General features: G+C 38.0%; 2 protein-coding genes across 4 annotated transcripts in view; one reads left to right on the forward strand and one right to left on the reverse strand.

Moving 5' to 3' along the window:
* NDUFAF2 (NADH:ubiquinone oxidoreductase complex assembly factor 2) overlaps window positions 1-1,076 on the reverse strand; it is a 174,979-nt gene extending 173,903 nt beyond the window's left edge. The window contains exon 1 of the mRNA XM_069556471.1: window positions 851-1,076. Within this exon, the coding sequence (XP_069412572.1) occupies window positions 851-977 (127 nt within the window). The 5' untranslated portion in view covers window positions 978-1,076. The remainder of the gene's footprint in view (window positions 1-850) is intronic.
* A 94-nt stretch (window positions 1,077-1,170) lies between these two features.
* The window catches only part of ERCC8 (ERCC excision repair 8, CSA ubiquitin ligase complex subunit), a 52,532-nt gene continuing 29,081 nt past the window's right edge, over window positions 1,171-24,621 (forward strand). The window contains exons 1-6 of one of the 3 annotated variants that reach the window (XM_069556470.1): window positions 1,182-1,314; window positions 9,892-9,987; window positions 14,447-14,548; window positions 19,339-19,462; window positions 20,505-20,634; window positions 22,903-22,984. In XM_069556470.1, the coding sequence (XP_069412571.1) occupies window positions 22,948-22,984 (37 nt within the window). In that variant the 5' untranslated portion in view covers window positions 1,182-1,314; window positions 9,892-9,987; window positions 14,447-14,548; ... (1 more) ...; window positions 20,505-20,634; window positions 22,903-22,947. Of the gene's footprint in view, window positions 1,315-9,891; window positions 9,988-14,446; window positions 14,549-19,338; window positions 19,463-20,504; window positions 20,635-22,902; window positions 22,985-24,621 lie in introns of all 3 variants that reach the window. The other 2 variants (XM_069556468.1, XM_069556469.1) reach the window with 2 other exon arrangements.

Here is a 24,621-nt window from a genome sequence, read left to right on the forward strand (position 1 = left end):
TAAGGATCCTGATACTTGGGAGGACAAATACTTTGTTCGTGATCCCTCAATTAAACGTCAAAGCTGAGATTCTAGAACCCAAGCCTTTCTGACCCCAAAGCCTGAGATCTGCATCCTGGTGATGCAAAAACACAGAAAAGATTACTGCCACGTGGTATGATTTCAAGGACCAGGAACGCCCCCTACCTCCGCAAACACCAAGACTTTGCCGCAAGATTTCTACACAGAAACACGATTAGCGCCATGTATCTTAAACTGAGCGCAACAGGGTCTTGGGAATGCAAACTCGAGGGAAAGGTAACGTGGGGTCTGGTGATGGGATCTCTTTTCCGCACTGTCAGTGAGCATGGACCTACTTCTGACAGCTTTGTCCGAGAGGAAGGTGACGCTCGGGCCAACGCTGGAGCCACTTTAAAAGGTCAACGCCAAGAAAGAGGAGAGCAGAAGCGCTCAAAATAACACCTCTTCAATTTCCCCCGACTCCTCGGTCGCAAAGTGGGCACTGGCGACCAGGGAGGAGGAAAGGTACGTCCCTATCTCTCCCTGGACCCTTTGGTGAAAACCTCCCTGGACTTGTCCCTATCTACACTGCCGATAGCAAGGACCCACACAGGGCGCCGGCAAGGCTCCCGGCGCTAGGCGGAGTGTGCGGAGCCAGCGCCGCGGCGGCCGGGCTCAAGACCTAGACGCTGCGGCGCAGGGACTCAGGCACTTGGCGGGCCACTCAAGCCAGTGGCCAGCGCGGAGGGCGCGGCGGGGTGAACAAACTCGGCTGGCCACTCTGCTGATTACCACTAGTGCCGCAGGTCGTTTTCCGACCACCCAACCGCTGCCCTCGCTCTCATCTCACCTCTCCAGTTCTTGTACTCCGGGATATAATAGTATTTGTTCCCGAACCGGTCTGTGCCCACTTGCTCTTTCACTTCCTTTGACAGTGCTCTCCGCAGGACGCCGAACAAACGCTGAGACCAACCCATACTGTCCCACCAGCTCCGGCGCGGCGGGCGGCGGGATCTGCCGGAATATCAGCAACCAAAGCGGGAACGCCCCCGCCGCTGACCCCGCCCACCAACGCCGAGGAGTCCCATCCACCTTCATCCGCGTACTCTCTAATAAAGGCGCTCTCCATTGGTCGGATGGCATCACGCTTAACCAATGGGAGGCTCCGCTACTACAACCCCGCCTCCGAGTTCTGTCATGGCAGCGTCCAGTTCTCAAGCCAATGTGAAAGAACGGGATGCTAGGGTTCTTGTCGGCTCGACAGGCGGGTTTAGAAGACCCTCTTCGCCTCCGGAGAGCAGAGTCCACACGGAGGTAAAGAAAGCCTTACTTTTTAGTCTAACGTGCTAGTTAAAATGTAGACCAAGACTGTGTTAGCCTTGCCTTACACTTTTCCGCCTCATTATCACTTTCCTGCCACCACACTGGGCTTTACTCTCTTCTGCTCTGTGAGTTGAGAAAACAAGTTACCCTTTATACACCTATAGGCAAGTGGGTGCGAAAGTAGGCTCGGGTGAGGGCGCTTTACATCGAAATGAGGATATTTTAATTTAATTTTATTCCTTTTCTCTCATGCTTTCTTCCCGCCTCCCAAGGAATAACTATCGTTCAAGAATTTATTCTTTCATTTAGTCAGCGTATTTAGTGAGGTCCTACCATGTGCCAAGCAATATGTTGAAGGCCGAGCATAGGCCAGAAATTGAACAAAATTTAGCGTGACTCGAGGCAGAGAACTGTGAGGAGAGGGCCACTGACAAAAGATGAAGCTGGAGAGATAGAGGGGGCTAGATGGGGAAGAGTCTTGTATGCTTGGTTATGAGGTATGAAGATCAGAAAAAGGTGACAGCTATTGCATTTTGTCATCAGCTTGGAGAATGGATTGAAGTTGAGAGCAAGAGTGGGAACCAAGTTAGGTAACTTGCAAGGAGAGTGTTGATGGAAGCCTGAGCCAGGGTTGTGGCAGCTGGAACCAAGAGGGTGAAGATATTTGAAAAATATCTAAGAAATAGAATCACAGGTCTTTTTTCAGCCCTATGAAGAGTGTTGTCTTATGTATTGTATTTACACACATTGTAAACTCCACTGGACAGTGTTACAATTTTTTGTTTTCAACCGTCAAACATATTTTAAGAAAAAGAATAATCCGTTTAGATCCGTATCATTTCTGTTGCTCTCTCTTCATTACTGATATCCCAAGTCTCCTTCTTATATCACTTTGCTTCTGTCTGAAGAAATTTGTTTAGCAATTTTTATAGAGCAAGTCTTGATGGCTCTGTAGTTTGTGGAAAGGAATCTGCAGTCATTTGAACCATTGTTTTTCTGTAGGTAATTTGTTATCCTCTGGTTGCTTTGAAATTTTCTTTGCTTTTTGTTTTCAGCAATTTGATTTTTTTTACAACTTTTTTATTTTTAATTGAAGTATACCCAGGTGGCACAATGGTACAGAATCCACCCGTCAATGCTGGAGGCTTAAGAAACATGCGTTCGATCCCTGGGTCAGGAAGATCCCCTGGACCAGGGCATGGTAACCCGTTCCAATATTCTTGCCTGGAAAATCCCATGGACAGGGGAGTCAGGCAGGCCACAGTCCATGGACTCACAAAGAATCAGACATGACTGAGTGACTGAGCACACACACACACATAGTTTATTTATAATGTTGTGCCAATCTCTGCTGTACAGCACAATGACTCAGTTGTATACATATATACATCTGTGCATGTACAATATATACATGAATGTATACATATATACATTCTTTTTAAATCTTTTCTATTATGGTTTATCACAGGATATTAAATATATTAAGTTGGTACAAAAGTAATTGCCATTTTGGACCGTAAATTTTAAATCATTATGTGCTGTGTTTAGTTGCCCAGTTGTGTCTGACTCTTTGCAACCCTACGGTCTGCAGCCCATCAGGCTCCTCTGTCCATGGGGATTCTCCAGGCAAGAATACTGGAGTGGATTGCCATGCCCTCCTCCAAGGCATCTTCCCAACTCAGTGATCGAACCCAGGTCTCCCACATTGCAAGCAGATTCTTTACCATCTGAGCCACCAGGGAAGCCCGAGAATACTGGAGTTGGTATCCTATCCCTTCTCCAGGGTATGTTCTGACTCAGGAATTGAACCAGGGTCTCCTGCATTGCAGACAGATTCCTTACCAGCCGAGCTACCAGTGAAATTCAAACTAGGGTCAAATACATGTTTATTAATCAAAATAGTAACCATTACATACAACACTTTTTTGCCAACAAGAAATAGGTTTGTTTATTCAAGTAGCATAAAAATATGTGCTTCAGGATTCAGTGAATTCTTGGAAAGCATTTTCTGCCTCCTGCTGGTTGTGAAAGCGTTTTCGCTGCAAAAAGTTGTCAGGATCCTTGAAGAAGTGGTAGTCATTTGGCAAGAGGCCAGGTGAATATGATAGATGAGGCAAAACATCATAGCCCGATTCTTTCAACTTTTGAAGCATTGGTTGTGCAACATGTGGTCAGGAATTGACTTGGAGAAGAATTGGGCCCTTTCTGTTGACCAATGCCAGCTGCAGGCCTTGAAGTTTTCAGTGCATCTCATCAATTTGCTGAACATACTCCTCAGACATAATGGTTTCACCAGAATTCAGAAAGCTGTCATGGATCAGACCAGCAGCAGACCACCAAACAGTGGCAATGACCTTTTTCTGGTGCAAGTTTGGCTTTGGGAAGTGCTTTGGAGCTGCTTCTTGGTCCAGCCACTGAGCTGGTTATCTCTGTCATATAAATTTCACTTCTTGTCGCACGTTGCAATCTGATCAAGAAATGGTTCTTTGTTTTTGCAAAGAATAAGAGAAGATGACACTTCAAAACGATGATTTTTTTAAAATTTGTGATCAGCTCATGAGGCACCTACTTACTGAATTTTTTCACCTTTTAGTTTGCTTCAAATGCCGAACAACTGTAGAATGGTTGACATTGAGTTCTTCAGCAACTTCTCATGTAGTTGTAAGAGAATCAGCTTCGATGATGACTCTCAATTGGTCCTAGTCAACTTCTGATGGCCAGCCACCACACTCCTCATCTTCAGGACTCTGTCTCCTTTGGAAAACTTCTTGAACCATGACTGAACTGTACATTTTCTAGCAGTTCCTGGGTCAAATGCATTGTTGATGTTGCAAGTGGTCTCCATTGCTTTACAACCCATTTTGAACTCAAATAAGAAAATCATTTGAATTTGTTTTTTGTCTAACATCATTTTCATAGTCTGAAATGCATATAAAATAAACAGAAAGTAATAAGTCATTAGCAAAAAAAGATAAGGCAAGAAAAATGAATTAAAGTAATGTATAACAACCACATTTATTTAAGAATGTATTCCAATATCAAATGGCAAAGTTCAACAATGCAAAACTGCAATTACTTTTGCACCAATCTAATATTCAGTAATCGGTGTGACATGGAAAGCAGCCAAGCAAAATGGATTCTCGCCATTAATGACAGTATGTGATGTCTCATAGCAAAGAGATTGGAAAAATGATTTTAAAAGACACCAGAACTCATTCTTTTCCTTACCCTCCTTACCCCAATTTCCTCTGCCTTCCCTTGTATCTCTATTCTTTTACTTCTTTTCCCTTCATCCTCTCTCCTTCACTTTGTCTCTTCTTCCTCTTTTCTCCCCTGTTCTCGTCACTGCCTTGGCCCAAGAGTCCTCAAGACCTCCCCCAAGCTTGAGGATTCTCTAGAAGGACTCAGTATGCAGCATATAGTTGTACCAAAATACTCATAACTATGATTTATTACAACAAAAGTATACCAGGTAAACTTACTGGAGGGAAAGGCACATGCTTGACTTGAGAAGGAAACCAAGCACAAGCTCCCAGTGGAGTTGCGTAGGACACGCTTAATTTCTTTAGCAATGAATTGTGATAGCATAGATGAAATCTCTATCAGAGAAGTTCATTACAGACTCAGTGCCTAGAGTTTTTAAGTACAGACTGGCCACATAGGCAGTTACTGCTTAGCATGTACCAAAATTCCAGACTCTTAGAAGGCATGTAAGAATTCATAATGTACACTGTTTGCTTCAAATAGTTTAGGCACAATGAGCCATTCTTACCCAGAAATAATGGGAACCCTCCTGAAATCCCAGAAGGCAGGTAAGGGCCAGTCTTACAAGCAGGCCTTTTTAAGGATAGTAGCCTCAGGCCTGCCATTTTAATTATTTTTTGCATACCTTGCCTCCATCCACACAAACCCTACCCCTGTTTCCCTGTTGTAGAAACCTCCCCTTTCCCTTTACCTTAGCCCCTTCTTCTGGTTCCCAAATGACACAGACCTAAAGTATATAGGTTGCGTAGAGGTAGGCTACCTAAAAGACAGGGATTAGATTGGTCTAGAGTGAGATTTCACAGGCTAAGGAAAAAGAAAATCAGAAACAAAAGCAAGCAAGACTGTATCAACTAAAAGCCTTCTGTACAGCCAAGGAAACTGTCAACATAGTGAAAAGACAACTCACACTATGGGGAAAAAGATTTTCAAATCGTTTATCTGATAAGGGCTTAATATCCAAAATATGTAAAGAACTCGTTCAACTCAATAACAAGAGGAAAAAATTAAAAATGGACCAAAAAAAAAAAAAACCTGAGCATTTGTCCTAAGAAGATATACAAATGACCAACAGGTATGTGAAAAGATGTCCAACATCACTAGTCATCAAGGAAGTGCAAAAACAACAGGCAACACCCCATACTTGTTAGAATATCTGTTACCAAAAGGAAAAGACATAACAATTGCTAGAGTGGATTTAAATGCTGTAGAGAATTTAAAACCCTTGTGCACTGTTGGTGAGATTTATAAATTAGTACAGCCACTGTGGAAAACCATTTGAAGGATGCTCAGAAATTAAAAATAGAGCTACTATATGATCCAGCGATTTCACTTCTGGGAATATATCCAAAGAAAATGAAAGCAATAACTTGCAAAAGTATCTGCACCTCCATGTTCATAGCAGCATTATTTACAATAGCCAAGACATGGAAAACTAAGTGTCCATCTATGGATGAATAGATAAAGAAGTTGTGTTACATATATTCAAAGAAATATTATTTAGCTACAGAAAGTGAAGAAACCCTGCCATTTGCAGCTACATGGATGGACCTTGAAGGCCTTATGCTAAATGAAATAAGTCTGACAAGGAAAGACAAATACTGTATGATCTCATTTAAATATGTGGAATCTTAAAAACCCATAGAAAAAGAGATCAGATTTACCAGAGTCAGGGAGTGGTAGGAGGAAGAATTGGAGGAAAGTGGTCAAAAGGTACAAAATTCCAGTTATAAATACGTAGTACTAGGGGTGTGATGTCGGAAAAGGTAATGGCACCCCACTCCAGTACTCTTGCCTGGAAAATCCCATGGATGGAGGAGCATGGAAGGCTGCAGTCCATGGGGTCACTGAGGGTTGGACACGACTGAGCAACTTCACTTTCACTTTTCACTTTCATGCATTGGAGAAGGAAATGGCAACTCACTCCAGTGTTCTTGCCTGCAGAATCTTGGCGACAGGGGAGCCTGGTGGGCTGCCGTCTATGGGGTCGCACAGAGTTGAACACGACTGAAGCGACTTAGCAGCAGCAGCAGCAGCAGGCATTTACTGTATGCTGAGCCTTGTTATGAGCCCTTTTTATGTTTAAACTCATTTAATCTTAATGTCCTCACCAGGATAATGATGTTTTATAGTTACTGAATATCAGAAATTTCATTCATCTTAATTTGTGTGAGTACTTCTTAATCACTTTTATTTATATTTAATTTTATTTAAATGTGCTTATTGAGTTGAACATACTCATTTTATATTTCTGTAAGAAACAATTCAGGGAAATTTTTTTAAACTGTAATTTAAGCTTTTGTTCACTAGATGTCCTCAGTTAAGTTTTAAGTTACAAGAATTTAGCTTTTTGTTCATGAAAATTTGTTTCAGGTTCTAGATATCTAAATTTAAATTAGTAAAATACACTCTTTAAATAAGATTTAAGATAATGCTTCAGGAGAAACTCTTTACATGTAATTGTTAATACCCTTAATACTTCAAAAATTTGTATAAGGCTTTTAATAATCTATATACATCCTTGGATGTATGTTAGGAGATTTAAGCATTGTATTTAAGCCACTTTTAACTTCATGTGGTTTTGGTGAAATAAGGACATTTTAATGTTAAATTGCTTTCCTATTGTTTAGTTTTATCTCCCCCTACTTCTGTTAAATTACTTTTGGGGGGAGCATAGTTGCTTTACAGTGTTGTGTTAGTCTTTGCTGTTCAACAAAGTGAATCTGTTATATGTATACTTGTATCCTCTCTGTTTTAGATTACATTCCCATTTAGGTCACCACAGACCACTGAATAGAGTTTCCTGTTCTATACAGTAGGTTCTCATTAGTTACGTATTTTATACGTAGTAGTGTATACGTGTCAACCCCAGTCTCCCAATTCATCCCACCAGCCCCTTCCCCCCTTGGTATCTGTACCTTTGTTCTGTACATCTTGGTCTCTTATTTCTGCTTTATGAGTAAGTTCATCAGTACCATTTTTCTGGATTCCATAGCCAAGTGACATTATATGATATTTTTCTCTTTCTGACTTACTTCACTCTGTATGACAGTCTCTGCTGCTGCTGCATCGCTTCAGTCGTGTCCAACTCTGTGAGACCCCAGAGATGGCAGCCCACCAGGCTCCCCCGTCCCTGGGGTTCTCCAGGCAAGAGCACTGGAGTGGGCTGCCGTCGCCTTCTCCATGACAGTCTCTAGGTCCATCCATTTCTCTGCAGATGACACAGTTTCATTCTTTCTATGGCTGAGTTATACTGCATTGTGTAATAGCACATTTTCTTTATCCATTCCTGTGTTGATGGATATTTAGGTTGCTTCCATGTCATGGCTATTGTAAATAGTGCTGCAGTGAAGATTTGGTGCATGTATCTTTTTGAACTATGGTTTTCTCTGGGTATGTCCCAGGAGTGAGACTGCTGGGTAATATGGTAAGTCTATTTTTAGTTTTTTAAGGCCCCTCCATGCTGTTCTCTGTAGTGGTTGTACCAGTTTACATTCCCACCAACTGTGTAAGAGGGTTCCCTTTTCTCCACACCCTCTGCAGCATTTATTGTTCATAGATTTTTTTTTTTTTGATGATAGCCATTCTGACTGAGATAATACTTCATTGTAGTTTTGATTTGCATTTTTCTAATAATTAGCAGTGTTGAGCATCTTTTCATGTGTTTTTATTGGCCATCTGTATGTCTCTTTTGGAGAAATGTCTGTTTAGGCCTTCTGCCCATTTCTTTATTGAGTTGTTTGTTTTTTTGATATTGAGCTCCATGAGCTGTTCGTATGTTTTGAAGGTTATCAGTTGCTTCATTTGCAAATATTTTCTCCCATCCTGAGGGTTGTCTTCATTTTGTTCATGGTTTCATTTGCTGTACAAAAGCTTTTAAGTTTAATTAGGTCCCATTTGTTTTGTTTTATTTTCAGTACTTTAGAAGGTGCATCAGAAAAGATCTTGCTGTGGTTTATGTAAAGAAGTATTCTGCCTGTGTTTTCCTGTAACAGTTTTATAGTGTCCATCCTTACATTTAGGTCTTTAATCCATTCTGAGTTTATTTTTGTGTATATATTAAAGCATGTTCTAATTTTATTCTTTTAGATGTAGATTCCAGTTTTCCCAGCACCACTTATTGAAGAGACTGTCCTTTCTCCATTTTGTAGTCTTTCCTCCTGTGTCATAGTTAGGTGACCATACATGCATGAGGTTTATCTCTGAGCTTTTTATCCTGTGCCATTGCTCTATATTTCTGTTTCTGTGCCAGAACTATACCATCTTGACTAATATAGCTTTGTGGTACAGTCTGAAGTCAGGAAACCTGATTTCTCCAGCTCCATTTTTCTTGCTCAAGATTGCTTTCACTTTTCAGGGTCTTTTGTGTTTCCATACAAATTGTAGAGTTTTTTCTTTTAATTCTGTGAAAAATGCCATTGGTAGTTTGATGGGGATTGCATTGAATTGGTAGGTTGCTTTGGGTAGTATAGTCATTTTCACAATAATGATTCTTCCAATCCAGAAACATGGTGTGTTTGTCCATCTGTTTGTGTCATTGATTTCTTTCATCAGCATCTTATAATTCTCTTGAGTATAAATCTTCTGCCTCCTTAGGTAGGTTTATTCCTAAGTTTTTTATTCTTTTCGTTGTGATGGTAAATGGGATTGTTTCCTTAATTTCTCTTTCTAATCTTTCACTGTTAGTGTATAGGAAAGCAAGAAATTTCTGTTTATTAATTTTGTGTCCTGCAACTTTACCAGATTCATTGATGAGCTCTAGTAGTTTTCTGGTGGCATCTTTAGGATTTTCTAAGTATAGTATCATGTCATCTGCAAACAGTTTTACTTCTTCTTTTCCAAATTGGATTCCTTTTATTTCTTTTTCTTCTCTGATTAGCATCACTAGGACTTCCAAAACTATGTTAAGTAATAGTGATGAGAATGGACATTCGTATCTTTGTCCTAATCTTGGAGAAAATGCTTTCAGTTTTTTACTATTAAGAATAATGTTTGCTGTATTTTTGTCATATATGGCCTTTATTATGTTGAGGTGGGTTTGCTCTACACCCACTTTCTAGAGAGTTTTTTACAATAAATGTGTGTTGAATTTTTTCAAAAGCCTTTTCTACATCTATTGAGATGATCATATGGTTTTTATTCTTTAATTCATTAATGTGGTATATCACATTGATTGATTTGTATATATTGAAGAATCCTTGCATCCCTGGAATATATCCCACTTGATCACAGTGTATGATCCTTCTAATGTGTTGTTGGATTCTGTGTGCCCTCCCTTTTAATTTTTATATATATATATGTTTTTAGGGTTTTGGGACTGGAGTTAAACAAAGACAGAGATGTTGAAAGGATCCATTGCAGTGGAGTTAACACCCTTGACATTGAACCCGTTGAAGGGAGATAGTAAGTTTCTTATATAATCATTTTTGTTCCTAAGTGAGATCCAGTAAAATCTTGCTTTCAGATTAATGTTGTAAAATTTCATAAAAATTAATAAAAATTCTACATTGTCACATTTAAATCTGGCATTATTAATTTCAAATAAATACAAAAGATTAACCCTATCGCCAAATAAGTATTTCCAAAGTGCTTTAATATAAATATATTCATTGTTAAATCAACAAATATTGAGTTTTTTGTTTTGATGCAGAGAGCGTGTAAGTGCTGAGGTATATCTTAAGGAGCTATTTCAAAACAGTTGTTGCTCTCAGATAATCTTGTGGGAAAACAAATATAAGAAGCAGAAGTATATGAAGGACACCAGACTTGTACTTGACTTCCTCCTGGCTTTATATTTATTAGCTGTGTGGCCTTGAGCAATTTGTCTGACCTTTCTAATTCACGGTTGTCTTAGCTACACAGTGTAAGAACAATACCTAATTAACAAGTTTGTTGTGAAGATTAATTACAGTAATATGTATAACATGATTAGCATAGCACATGGCATATTGTAAACGATTGCCACCATTATTGTTAATCAAAACCATTATCACCTATACTTTCGATCCGTTTTCCACACAACAGCTGAAATGCTTTGAAAAATGCAAATATGTACATGCCACACACACACCCCCACCCACTTAAAGCTTATCTACCCCACATTACTTTTACCAAAATGTTCAAAACCCTTGTCCTTCAATTAGGACAAGTATACAAGTAACTAAAGAAGTGTGTCTTGTTATGTTTTGTTTAGCATTTGCCCCAAATCATTGTATTATAATGAGGTATTATTACTTGCATTAAAATAAGCCAGGGTAGGTTTAATAGAATTCAATTTTTTAAATTCCAGCTTCTGTCATGGTCCCATCTAGTATATGAGAAACATGTACAGCGAACAAATTCTAACTTTAACACATGGTTAAATGTAAAAGATGACATGTGATCTTTTTTTTTTCCCCTAACCTTTTCTAGGCTGAACATACTACCTCTCAATCAAGGACAGCTTTGGGACTTTTGCTTGTAAAATAATCCTGACATAAGCAGCAAGGGATAGCTTATTTCTTTTGGTCTTGGGTGCTGGTGGGATAGTGATCAGTTGTTTGACCTGTAAAGTTCATGAATCCAGTAGGCTGCCAGTTGGGAGAGTTAGTGAGAAATGTGGAAAGTTATGGATTACATGTGCATTAAATATGTGTGAGAAATACAGGCCGAGGGGTCTTTGCAGAGCATATACAGAAAAGTCAAGATTCTTACTATAGTAGTTTCCCCTTTTATTGTATAGTGAAAATATACAACTGTTTCATTGTTTGCTAAGACTTGTATTTTGCATTAAAAACCCTTTTGGCAGCAAAGAGAAATAAAAAGCAAAATGGATGTTTAATGGAAAATTAAATATATGTCTTCTTTTTCTCACAAAAATCAACTCGCATACAACTTGCTGAAAACACTTATTCATATTTACCAACTACCTTACAGTTAAGTAACATCATTGCCATTAGATACTTCAACTACAAAATCAGTTAATTACAGTAATGTTCAGTGTTTTTTTTTTCACCCAATTAATGTAATCAAAAGAAAGCTTTTGGAAGTCACTCTAGCAAAGGTGAAACATCTGACCCTATTATAAATACGATTTAAATTAACTTTAAAAGTTGAATTTTGAACAGTTGTTTTTCCATTGATAATACATGTGCTGTGGTTAAAAAAAAAAAAACAGTGTTTTACAAAGCTCAAATGTTCAGCAAAATGTTTTTGGAATTAGAAATGGTACACATATAACTCACAACTGTTTCCAAGCAAGCTGTAACATTTTTTCAACTAAAATAAAAAAGCTGTAGTTGTTAAACTTTACAAAGATTGCTGGATATACACAATTAGAATAACCAATCCACAAAATTTTGTAATGAAGCTAATGTTAAAAATTAAAAAAACTCTTCAGGATAGCTTTACTGCCCTATCGTCAATCAGATATAGAACCGTTTGAACAAAGAACTTTGAAGAAGTACTTTTAAATTAACTAATTGTTCTACATATCAATATTGAATTTTTCTTAAAACAGATCTATAAATCATGCTGCTATTTCATGAATCCTTCGTAACTGGTTCATAACATGATAAGGCACTTGTACCAGCATGTAAATTATTAAGTCTTTAAGCACAGTTTTGATGAGCTAGAATTTTTTTTGTAGCTTTTTTGTAGCGAGACTTTCTCAATGAAGAAAGAACTGTGATTATTTCTGGTGCAAGTTCCTTATGTTGTTGCACTACAATAACAGAGAAACTAAAGGTGGCAAAATTGATTACTTATAACAAATATGAGTGATCAGATATCCCTTCAAACCTCAAAATATGGATGAATGAGAGCAACACACTGATAACTACAAGATCTGTGTGGTATCAGCATCTATACCAGGCCGGGTAAGAAAAACCAATGGGGCATCTAATAGACCTGATAACTTCAAAGTAACTGACAGCTACTTGAAAGCTCAGCAAGTCAGTTTGACTACAACAGTTGAAACTGGGAAAGGATTGTGTACTCTTGATGTCCAAGGGGTTCACAGTAAGACCCAAAGAGGCTGGAGTAATCTAGCCCCTATAATCTCTCCAGCTAACCAACTAAAGATGCCCTAATAGATGAACCCCATGTTCCCATGTTGAGGAAAAACTGTTTGGAATAGAATCCAAAGTGAGAAGTACAGTGATGATAGAAACAAAGAAAAAAGATGAGTCAGATAAAAATTGGAGAGATGACTAGAACTTGGAAATCTGAAAATTAGCTGCCATATTCTGAATATCTTATTTTAAAAAGAAGAGGAGGAGGATGTTCTAGGGATATAAATTTTAAATATTGCCAAACTAAGCCTCCCTTTTAAAAGTTTAAGAAAATTAATTTTATATAAAAATGAGCAAAAGAATAGGATTAAGGTGAGAGTTCATACAAAATTATTTTAATAACAAATAAAGTAAATAATGTTCCTATAAACAATATATTTGTGCCAGAAAGATATGTCCACAAAATAGATGAGAACTGTAACCTAATATTTTAAAAATAACTAAAAGTCATTTTTAAAAGGTACAGTGTATGAAAGAATAACATAAGTTATAATTAGAAAAACTGAGAAATGAGATGATCAAACTTAAGAAAAAATTATGAAAAAAAGTTAAATACAAGAGGTGATGCTTTAGAAATAGAAGCAAATAAATACAAGGGGAAACATAAAAATCAAAAAGAGATTGAGATAAGAAAAGGAGTCAAGAGAATTAGGTATATGCAGAAGATAGACAAAGAATATCCAACATACATTCCAGAGAAGAAGCTAAAGGAAGAGAATGGAATAAAGACTGAAGGAAACATTGTCAGAATGAACAAAATCTGAAACTACTGCATATAAGGGAAGAAAATCATGTTGTAACCACAGACTTTGCTCAAAGAAATGAAGTTTCTTATTTAAGATGTTCAAGGAAAGAAAATCTGAGTCAAGGATTTTATATCCAACCAGACTGATTTTCAAGTACAAAAGGACTAATTGTTAGTAATGTACAAGAATTCAAGAAATATTGTTCTCATTAGTCCTTTCTTAAGAATCTACCAGAGAATAAAATTAGAGAAAAAGAATGAATAGAGAGATACACCAGAATTGATGGTGAGCAATAATATTAGCAAATAACAATACTTTCTATAGATTCATACATATTTACATATATAGATATATAGATTAAATTCATGGATCTGTGTGTCTTCTCCACTAGATTATAAACTGGGGAGTCAGGAATCATACCTGTCTTGTTCACAGTTGTATTAGCATAATGCCTAGCATATTGTAGAAGCTCAGAGTTGAATGAGTTGAAGTAAATGTGTTTATAATGGAGGGAACAAATCTAACACTTACTGATGTCCTATTTTTTTTATTTATTTTGGCCAGGCAGTGTAAAAGACTTTTGTGTACAATTTATCTTTATTTCAGCTTTATGATTTAGGTGAAAATGTTCCCCTTTTCGTAAATAAACAAGCTTAAGTGAAGTAACTTGCCCAGGGTCAGATAGTAATATCTGTAATATTCCATCAGTAATAACTGGTCTGTCTGATTCCATTTTCATTTAACACAATTATAATTGGGACATTTAAAATGACTTTGTAATGTCTTACTTTCTGAAATGAGAAATACGTTTTGCCATCTTGTTTCTCCTGTTCATTTTGGTATCTTGAAGGTAAATTTTAACCAATCACAGATTAAATCTTTTTATTTTTCCACAAATATTAAATTAAAGATTTTAGCTTATTATAGTCTGCTAATGAAGATTTACTCTGTATTTATGGGCATAATAAATTTGAGAGTTTGTGGATCAGTAATTTTCAGAAATATGTAATCATGAATAAATGAACTATATTAACGATAAATTAATTTGAACTTTTTTATTATTAGCATGTTATCAGGTGGTTCAGATGGTGTGATTGTGCTTTATGATCTTGAGAACTCCAGCAGACAACCTTATTACACGTGTAAAGCAGTGTGTTCCGTTGGCAGGTGTGTATTTAAAACGTAATTCATGAATTTATAAACATTTGAGTATTTTTGCATCAAATACAAAACATGAAATATGAATGTTTCAAGCAAATTGTTCAAATGATATATTTACATAGTTATCCCTTGACATCTTCTTGCAAGTAATAACTGAAATTTGAATATTGCTCTTTTTTAAAAATTTTTTAATTAAAGGATAATTACTTTACAGAATTTTGTAGATTTTCTGCCATACGTCAACAACAATCAGCCATAGATTCACCCATGTCCCCTCCCTCCCAAACCTCCCTCCCATCTCTCTCCACCCCACCCTTCAGCCAGTCACAGAGACCCTGTTTGAGTTCCCTGAGTCATACAGCAAATTCCCATTGGCTATCTGTTACACTGTATTGTAAATTTCTGTGTTACTCTCTCCATTCATCTCCCCTTCTCCCTCTTCTCCTCCCACCTTGTCCATAGGTCAGTTCTCTATGTCTGTTTCTCCATTGCTGCCCTGAAAATAAATTCATCAGTACATCTCTTCAGATTCCATATATATGTGTCAGTATACAATATTTATATTTCTCTTTCTGACTTACTTCACTCTGTATAATGGGCTCTAGTTTTGTCCACCTCATTGGAACAGATTCAAATGCATTCCTTTTTATGGCTGAGTAGTAGTCCATTGTATTTATGTACTACAGCTTCTTTATCCATTCATCCTCAATGGATATCTAGGCTGCTTCCATGTTCTGGCTATTGTAAATAGTGCTGCAGTGAACACTGGGGTACATGTGTCTTTTTCAGTTTTGATTTCCTCAAGGTATATGCCTAGGAGTGGGGTTGCTGGGTCCTATGGCAGTTTTATTCCTAGCTTTTTAAGGAGTCCCCATACCATCTTCCTTAGTGGCTGTATCAGTTTACATTCCCACCAGCAATGTAAGAGTGTTCCCTTTTCTCCACACCCTCTCCAGCATTTATTGTCTGTAGACATGATGATGGCCATTCTGACTGGTGTGAGGTGGTATCTCGTTTGTAGTTTTGATTTGCATTTCTCTGATAATGGGTGACTTTGAGCATCTTTTCATGTGCTTGTTAGCCATCTGTATGTCTTCTGTGGAGAAATGTCTCTTCAGGTCTCTTTGATATTGCTGTTTTTAACATATGACTTCTCCAAAACAACTGGGGTATCAGTTTTCAAAAGGACTTTATTTTAAGACTTTTGATTATGGTCTTTTTGTTCTCCACCTACATGGCACACCTCAGTAACTAATTTTAGTTTTTAGAGTACTTAACATAAGATTCATGTAAGTCTTTCTAGCTAAATATAAACACAAATTAGTTTTTCCAACTATTAGTAGAACAAAAAGATTAATAGCTAGAAGCCATAATGTACTAGCTTCTAGCCAGTACAAAACACACACACGCACACACCCCTCTTCTCTTACCTACCTACTTAGAGCTGCTTGACTTAACATACTTTTCTACCTTGAATTTTTTGGCTGTTTAATAAAGTGTTTTATGATTTTAATTTGTTCATAGTGGTCACTTAATTCTTTCTTGTCTCCTGTATTTGATCTGATTTTAAGCAGACCTTGAATTAACAGAGAATAAGAGTTGAAAAAATGTTTTCAAGAGGAAAACATTAATATCCACAACTGCTATGTATTAAAGCTGTTTCCAAAGCACTAGTATAGATACATAAGTTTGTGGAATATTTGTGAGGAGAATTATAATTATTTCTTGGCTCTGACACTTCACTTTGGAAATACAGATTTAAGGAAACTATTTCTCTGAACCTCTGACAAAACTATTTCGTCTTAGAGATAATTATACTTGGCCTATTATTCTTGTAAGTTTTCTGTGAGACTGAAATATTATCTTCAAAAAGCACATTAAAGTTGTAAAGCCACTATATAAATGGGAAGCAGTATAATTACAGATATACTTGGTACAACACAAGATGCCGCCTCAAGTACTCTGGAACTTGGTTCTAAGAGGCTTATACCATTTTATCCTCTCTCCACTCCCACCAAACAAACAACAGCAACAATAAAAGATCTAAATTCTAAAGTGTAAGGCAGCCATTAATTAGTTTAATTCATCTTTGTCTTATTTTAGCATTGTTTAATTTGTTATATGGTAAAATAGTGTCTTCATATATACCACATGCTATATAATATTATTCCATTAGTGGCTGTGATTTGCTTTTCTGTTATGTGAGGTCAAGTAAATGCTTAGGACATCAGTCTTACTTATTATGACTTTCTTCTTAGATTCAAAGTCTTATCTTCAAAACCATCACTTTGAATGTAAATGGACATATAGTAAGCATCTTTACAAAATGAGTTAAAGTAGCATTTTACATCCAAAGACTTTATAATCTGACTTTAAAAAATAGTTTCAATAAAAATTGATACTAAATTAATGTGGCTTTCACTGTTTCCTAATAGTTACTTTTGCTTTATTTAATATGTTTATTCTTGAGCACCAAAAGATTCCTTAACTCAAATTTTTGTTAAATGTTAAGGAGAATGATATATCACACATAGTAGGAGATTGATTTGTACTCTTTTAAAATCTAAAATATAAATGAACTTTTATTTGTGATCACTACATTAAAGATTTATTTGAAATTAGATAATCTCTGTGTAGATTCTTAGGAACAAATAGAGACCAGTTCTCTTTATATTCAGCAGAAATTTACTGGAAAGATATTTCATGTCTCACATAACAGCAGGAAGGTAGAAGAAAGAAATGTAGAAAATGAGCAGAAAATAAGAGAAACCAGAATAAGAGAACACAGTCAAGGTCATACCACACGAGTTTGGGATCTGCTGCATACCACCAACACAGACTCTTGACTCCACAACTATGAATAATTGCTAATATATCCCTGGTTTGCATTACTAGCTGGAGTTTTGGAGTCCCAGGCAGGATTGATTAAGTCCGTGCCCCTGCTGCCCAGAGCAAGAGAAAGAGAATATGTGGAGTCTCTTTGTTTTCTGTTATTTGTTGTTGTTTTAGTCGCTCAGTCATGTCTGACTCTTGCGACCCCATGGACTAGCCCACCAGACTTCTCTGTTCATGGGATTCTCCAGACAAGAATATTGAAGTGAATTGCCGTTTCCTTCTCCAGGGAATCTTCCCTACCCAGGGATCAAACCCACATCTGCATTGCAGGTGGATTCTTTACTGCTGAACCATGTTTGGAGTCTCCTGCTTTCTGTAACAAGAGGCAAGGTCCTACCTTTCAATAAAGGGAGTTTTCCCCCAAAAGGCAGAGTTTGAATGTTCAGTCAAGAAAAGAGCACACATCCACTACAATCTACCCCTTTGTCCAGTATCAGTATATACCTTTCTTCCTGTACTTACCCTTCCTTTAAAAAAGTAAGTTTCATCCTAACCTAATGCAAATATATATTACTTGACCAAAACTGTAATTATTCCCTTCCCCCAAAAGCTGTGATTCCAAGTGTATTTAGTTACCAGATCCAGTTCAAGATAATCTCTATTTTTCCACTAGTTTTATGTGTTCTTATATTAGGATTATGCAATTTGTAGGCTCAGTTTGTAGGTAATCTGTATAAAATAATCGAGGTAAGAGAGAAGAAAGAAAGGGGAAATTAGTTAAAATATTTATATGACATAGAAAGTAAGAAAATATGGATAGGAACTGCAGTTGTTTTTTGCAGCTATCTCAAGGCCAGAAATGGCATATAAAGCTTTTCTTCTTCATATTCTTATTTCTTCAAGTAGCAACATGTGCGAGGCCCTTTATCCTATATTGTAATCTCTAAACTTTCAGCTTAAAGAATCATAACTCATGATGGTCCTGTCTGTTTGGGGTTGCAATAGTCTTCTGTTTACTTTTATATTATCATGAATATTTAATATATATGAAAATAGTAGTCTAATGAACTATGTACCCATCACCCAGCTTCAGCAGCTATCAGTCATAACCAGTCTTATTTCATCTTTACCCCACCCAACTACCTACTCTGAAGATTATTTTGAAGCAAATCTCAGAAAGATATCATTTCATTCATAATTTTATCTCTAAAAAATAAAAAATGTTTTATAAGCATAACACTACTACCACTGTCTCACATATACAGTAATTAATGACATTAAGTATCCAGTTGGTGTTCAAATGTCCCTCCACTATCATAAGTATTTCTAAACATCCAGTGTCTTTGAATTAAGTTTCAATAGAGGACACATACTGTGTTGATCACTAGTTCAAAGCATATACTGCGTCCTTCAGGATAGCACATCATCATCACAGGTGGTGTACTGTAACTGATGTCATAACTGAGTCTTCAACAGATCATGCATTTGTCAGCTATGGGCTACCTAAGAGTAGTGAACCCCATGGGCATCTCCCCATCACATTCTTAATCAGAAGCCATACTATGTGGGACACTATGGAGGTACAGGAGGCAACAATTCTAAATGATAGTGCTGATAAAATGATCAGAAAAGCAAATCCAAAACCAAAGTAGCTATCTCCTCCAGTAAGGAGAAATCAGTTTCTTCCATGAATCAGTCCAGCGTAGTTGGCTAATCCGTCCAAGCTCTCATACAGAAATAGGAAGTCTCATTTTAAGAGCCTTAGTAGGAAGCAGGCCTCCACATCATACTGTGGGCACCTAAAACTAGAGATGCCTGCATATTCTTTCTCTAGACAGCTAGGGCATGGCGAGTAATCTAGGTTTGTATCGTTCTTCCAAAAACTGTGACTTGTTAATATGGTGTCCATTTTGAAGCTCAAGTAAATCAGTTATCTCTAATTTTTGATTGCTGTTTTGTAGAAGCCATCCTGATGTTCACAAATACAGTGTGGAGACCGTACAGTGGTATCCTCATGACACTGGCATGTTCACATCCAGTTCGTTTGATAAGACTCTGAAAGTATGGGATACAAATACATTACAAGTAAGTACGTTAAAGCTTTTCCGAGCTGTTCTGTACAATGAAGGAAAATTTAGTCCTAAACAGTTTTAGTGTGATTATTTGCTAAGATGTCCAGTACTCTTGCCTGGAAAATCCCATGGACAGAGGAACATAGTAGGCTATAGTCCATGGGGTCGCAAAGAATCGGACATGACTGAGCAACTTCACTTCATATATGTTAGATGTGAAAGCAGTATAGTGATTGAGGAGAGCAATACTGCTTGAGTTCATAACTTGTCTCTGCTGCTGACTGTTGCTGGTTAGTCACTGAGTCATGTCCAACTCTTTGCAACCCCATGGACCATGCCCACCAGGCTCCCAACCAGGGATTGAAGCTGAATATCCTGCTTGGCAGCCAAATTGTTTATTACTGAGCCACCTGGGAAGCCCCTGCTGCTAACTAGCTATGTGATATTGATTGGGCAAGTATCTGAACTTCTAAAGGGAGTAATGATTGTACCCTATAGAATGACTATGAGGATTAAAGAGGTTGATATGTGTAAAGTACCTGGAAACAGTGCCTAGCATAGTAAGTACTTAAACACCATTGCTGCTAAGTCACTTCAGTCGTGTCCGACTCTTTGTGACCCCATAGATGGCACCCCACCAGGCTCCCCCGTCCCTGGGATTCTCCAGGCAAGAACACTGGAGTGGGTTGCCATTTCCTTCTCCAATGCATGAAAGTGAAAAGTGAAAGTAAAATTGCTCAGTCGTGTCCAACTCTTCGCGACCCCATGGACTGTAGCCCACCAGGCTCCTCCGTCCATGGGATTTTCCAGGCAGGAGTACTGGAGTGGGGTGCCATCACCTTCTCCATAAACACCATTAGCTGTTATATACTTTATTACTCAAAAACTTCTATGGTGTAGTGGTGTAGGGAAGAATATTGGATTTATCTTATCCTATTGACCTAAAAAAATAAGGAAAAAAAAGTTATTAATATTATAGCTGAGTAAAGTAGACAGTGCATGCTTGCATGCTAAGTTGCTTCAGTCATGTTGACTCTGTGCGATCCTATGGACAGTAGCTCTCCAGGCTCCTCTGTCCATGGGATTCTCCAGGCAGGAATACTGGAGCAGGTTGCCATGTCTTCCTCCAGAGGATCTTCCTGACCCAGGGATTGCGCCCACATCTCATGTCTCCTGCATTAGCAGGTGGGTTCTTTACCAATAGTGCCACCTGGGAGGATACAGTAGATAATAGCTTTTATGCTATTTGATCAAATTTTATTTTTCTTTCTCATGCTAATTTTTTCCCTGAGCTCTAGTTCCATATGTCTCTACCTGTATACAGAACCTCTCTTACTTAAATGTAGTGTCATCATCTCAAACTAAACATACTCTAAATTGAAGTGAATGTGATGGCTCCTCATATCCATTTAGTCCTCAAATCTTAGCTAGTCTTCCTTCAGACTCTCAGATTTCTCCTTTCTATTTCCCTTACCATCACTGTCCGTCTGGACTACTACTATAAACTCCTAAATGATTTCTTTTTATTATTTTTCTTCTCATAGTTCCACAGTAAGTTCTACCCTAGAATTAATTAGAATAAAGCAGTTTCATCCTGTCTCGACCCAAACCACCTCTGGTGAGTGATTCCATTGTCTAAATTCAGCCTGGCATTCTAAGTTCTCTGTAACCTCACTTCCTACTTTCTCAACCTTAGCTTCTACCTCTTTTCAACATAAATGATGTACTGCCACTAAATTGATCTCCTTTTGCCTTCTGAACACATCTTATATGTTGTATTCCCTACCTCAAGTTTCCTTCCCTATGAAACTTCTACCTTCCCTTGTTCACGTTATAACTGGAAGTTTATACTCTTTGGCCAACATCTTTCTATTTCTCCCACCATTCACCAGCTCCAGTAATCACCATTTTGTTCACAGTTTCTTTCAGTTTGGCTTTTTAAGATTTCTGCTTGTGAGTGATATACAGTATTTATTCCTCTCTGTTTGACTTATTTCACTTAGTATTTAATGCCCTTAATATCTGTCTGTATTGTCACAAATGGCAGACGTTCGTTCTTTCCCTTGGCTGAATAATATTCCATCATATATGTGTGTGCCTGTGTGTATACATATCAGGTCTTCTTTATCCCTTCCTGTGTTGATGGGCTCTTAGGTTGTTTCCATGATTTGGCTATTATAAACAGTGCTGTTAAAAACATGAGGATGCAGCTATCTCTTTTGAGACAGTGATTTCATTTCCTTTGGATATATACCCACAAGTGGGATTACTGGATCATATGGTTCTAATTTTGAGGAACCTCTGTATTGTTTTCTATAATGGCTACAGTAATTTACGTTCCCTCTAATAATCACAGAGGTTTCCTTTTCTACATATCCTTGCCATCACTTGTTATCTCTTTAGATAGTCTAACAGATGTGAGGTGTTATCTCATTGTGGTTTTGATTTGCATTTTTCTGATGATTAGTGAAGAGACGCGGTTTATGTCTCTCTGTGGGTTGGGAAGATCCCCCGGAGAAGAAAATGGCAACCCACTCCAGTATTCTTGCCTAGAAAATCCCATGGACGGAGGAGCCTGGTGGGCTATAGTCCACGGGATCCCCAAGAGTCAGACACAACTGCAGCGACTGAGCATGCATGCAGTCTGCCCTATTATAAGGTTTTCTTCACCTTCATGAGGCAGAGGCCAGCTAACTGCAGCCAATAGGCCAAGTCTAGGCTCTTGGCCAAGGCTTCTCACGGACTCTTTTTTATAAACAAAGTGTTATTGTAACACAGACATGCTCATTTGTTGTCCATGGCCACTTTGACACTGCAGTGACAGAAATGAGTAATTGGTCTTTAAAGCCTAAAATATTTACAGTCTGACTCTTTACTAAAAAAGTTTGTTGACCTCTGGTATAGTTAAACCTGAATAAGGTGCACAGAAGGCAGACATTTGAGTCATCCAGGGTTGAGGCCTTGACAGGTGAGATGATGGTGGCAAAGGAGTTGAAAATCCTTGAGCTGAAGCATTTAACCTTGGAATCCAAGCTGAAGGAGGAAAAGTGAAGACAGGAGGAACTGATGGGGCTGCTGGGCTTTGTTTGGGTGTCTTAGAGGTGGTGGGGGAGCTGAAATGGTATAAAATTCTGGTCATATGTAACTGAAATTTGTGATTTCAAAGGAGGAGCAGTTTTTGGTGGTGAGGGTGTCCTGGGTGTGGTAGCTGAGATTATATGGAACTGAGAGGCAGAGTACTGACTAGATCGTTTCTGTAGGTGCTGAAGTTCTCCAGAATGGAGCAGAAAGGAAGATGGTGAACCAGGAGGTTATCTTGTCTTAATCTCTGGAATTTATTAGAGAAAGATAAATTGCTAACAATTTAAAAATTACTAACAGTGTGGCAATAGGTAAATAGAAAATTTGCTGCTTTTGTTATTACACTTATTTTAAATGTCTTTTGATTATCAGATTGCCGATGTATTTAATTTTGAAGAAACAGTTTACAGTCATCATATGTCTCCGGTTGCCACCAAGCACTGTTTGGTAGCAGGTTTGTATTTGTGTTCTTTTGTTTTTTTAACATACTGAAAACTTTTTCCCTTTTAATATCTAGTTAGTTTTGATATAAACATTTTAACCCAGATGAAGATCACAATTCTTTAAAAAAAAACCAAAAACTTAAATATATATTACTATTTATATTCATTCCATTTAACAGATATTGTACAAGTCAGGCACCATGCTAGATTTCAGAGTGGCTAGGATTTGAAAACTAAGAAAGCACATTTCTGGGACTTCCCTGGTGGCTCAGTGGTATAGAACCTGCCTGCCAGTGTAGGAGGCATGGGTTCAATCCCTAGTCCAGGAGGGCCCCACATGCCACAGAGCAACTGAGCATGCGTGCCACAGCTGTTGAGCCTGTGCTCTGGAGCCTGGGAGCTGCAGCTGCTGAGCTCTCACACTGAAGCCTGTGCACCCAGAGCCAGAGCTCTACAACAAGAGAAGGCACGGCGAGAGAAGCTTGCATGCTGCGTCTAGAGAGTAGAGAGAAAGGCCGCACAGCATCAAAGACCTGGCACAGCCAAAAAGTAAATATAAATAAGTAAAAATAAAATTATGAAAACAAGTATCATTTGTGGGGTGTTTTTAAGAAAGAAAGAAAGCACATTTCTGTTCCCTTAATTATTTTTTTCCCCCTGGTAGCTCAGCTGATAAAGAACCCGCCTGCAGTGCGGGAGACCTGGGTTTGAAAGATTCCCTGGAGAAGGGAAAGGCTACCCGCTCCAGTATTCTTTCCTGGAGAATTCCATGGACTGTATAGTCTGTGGGGTTGCAAAGAGTTGGACACGACTGAGCGACTTTCACTTTAAAGAACTTTTTTAAACCACCAAAGTTCAAAGATTCTAAGTGAACGCTAAGTGAAGTCACTCAGTCGTGTCCGACTCTTTGCGACCCCATGGACTGTAGCCTACCAGGCTCCTCCCTTCATGGGATTCTCCGGGCAAGAGTACTGGAGTGGGTTGCCATTTCCTCCTCCAGGGGATCTTCCTGACCCAGGGATTGAACCCAGGTCTCTCACATTCCAGGCAGACGCTTTAACCTCTGACCCACCTATGAAAACAAAATTTGGCAGCCTTTTCATTCAATACAGTAAAACAAAGAAATGATTTCCTTCTCTCTGAGAATATGTGATTCAAATTAAACATCCATTTTTTTGAAAGCACATGCAACAAAAAATTTTCATGTATGAAGATGAAAAAATATTTTTCTGGTATCAGGCATCAGGTCCCTGTGATATTATTTCTGTGGCACTGCATGAATCTCCTTACCTCTGGACATCAGTCAGCTACTTCATCTGTAAAGAGTTTGGGCACTAACTCGTCTTTGAGGCTCACTCAGTCTGTGTCCAGAGTTCCTGTGAATCTGTTAAGAGTGATTTAGAAGTATATTATTAACATGGAACAGCTAAGCTATTAAAATAAAATAACTTAAGTGATAAAATAACGTAGAATTATACACACATTGTACCAGTACACGTTTCGTGGTTTTGATACTGTGCTATAGTTACCTAACATATAACCATTGGGACAACCTGGGTGAAGGGTACATAGGGCCTCTTGGCACTATCTTCGCAGCTTCCTGTGAATCTATAATTATTTCAATGTTAAATATTTAAAAATAATAACA

This window comes from Ovis canadensis, chromosome 16 (assembly GCF_042477335.2).
Source record: "Ovis canadensis isolate MfBH-ARS-UI-01 breed Bighorn chromosome 16, ARS-UI_OviCan_v2, whole genome shotgun sequence".
NCBI classification, from domain to species: Eukaryota; Metazoa; Chordata; class Mammalia; order Artiodactyla; family Bovidae; genus Ovis; species Ovis canadensis.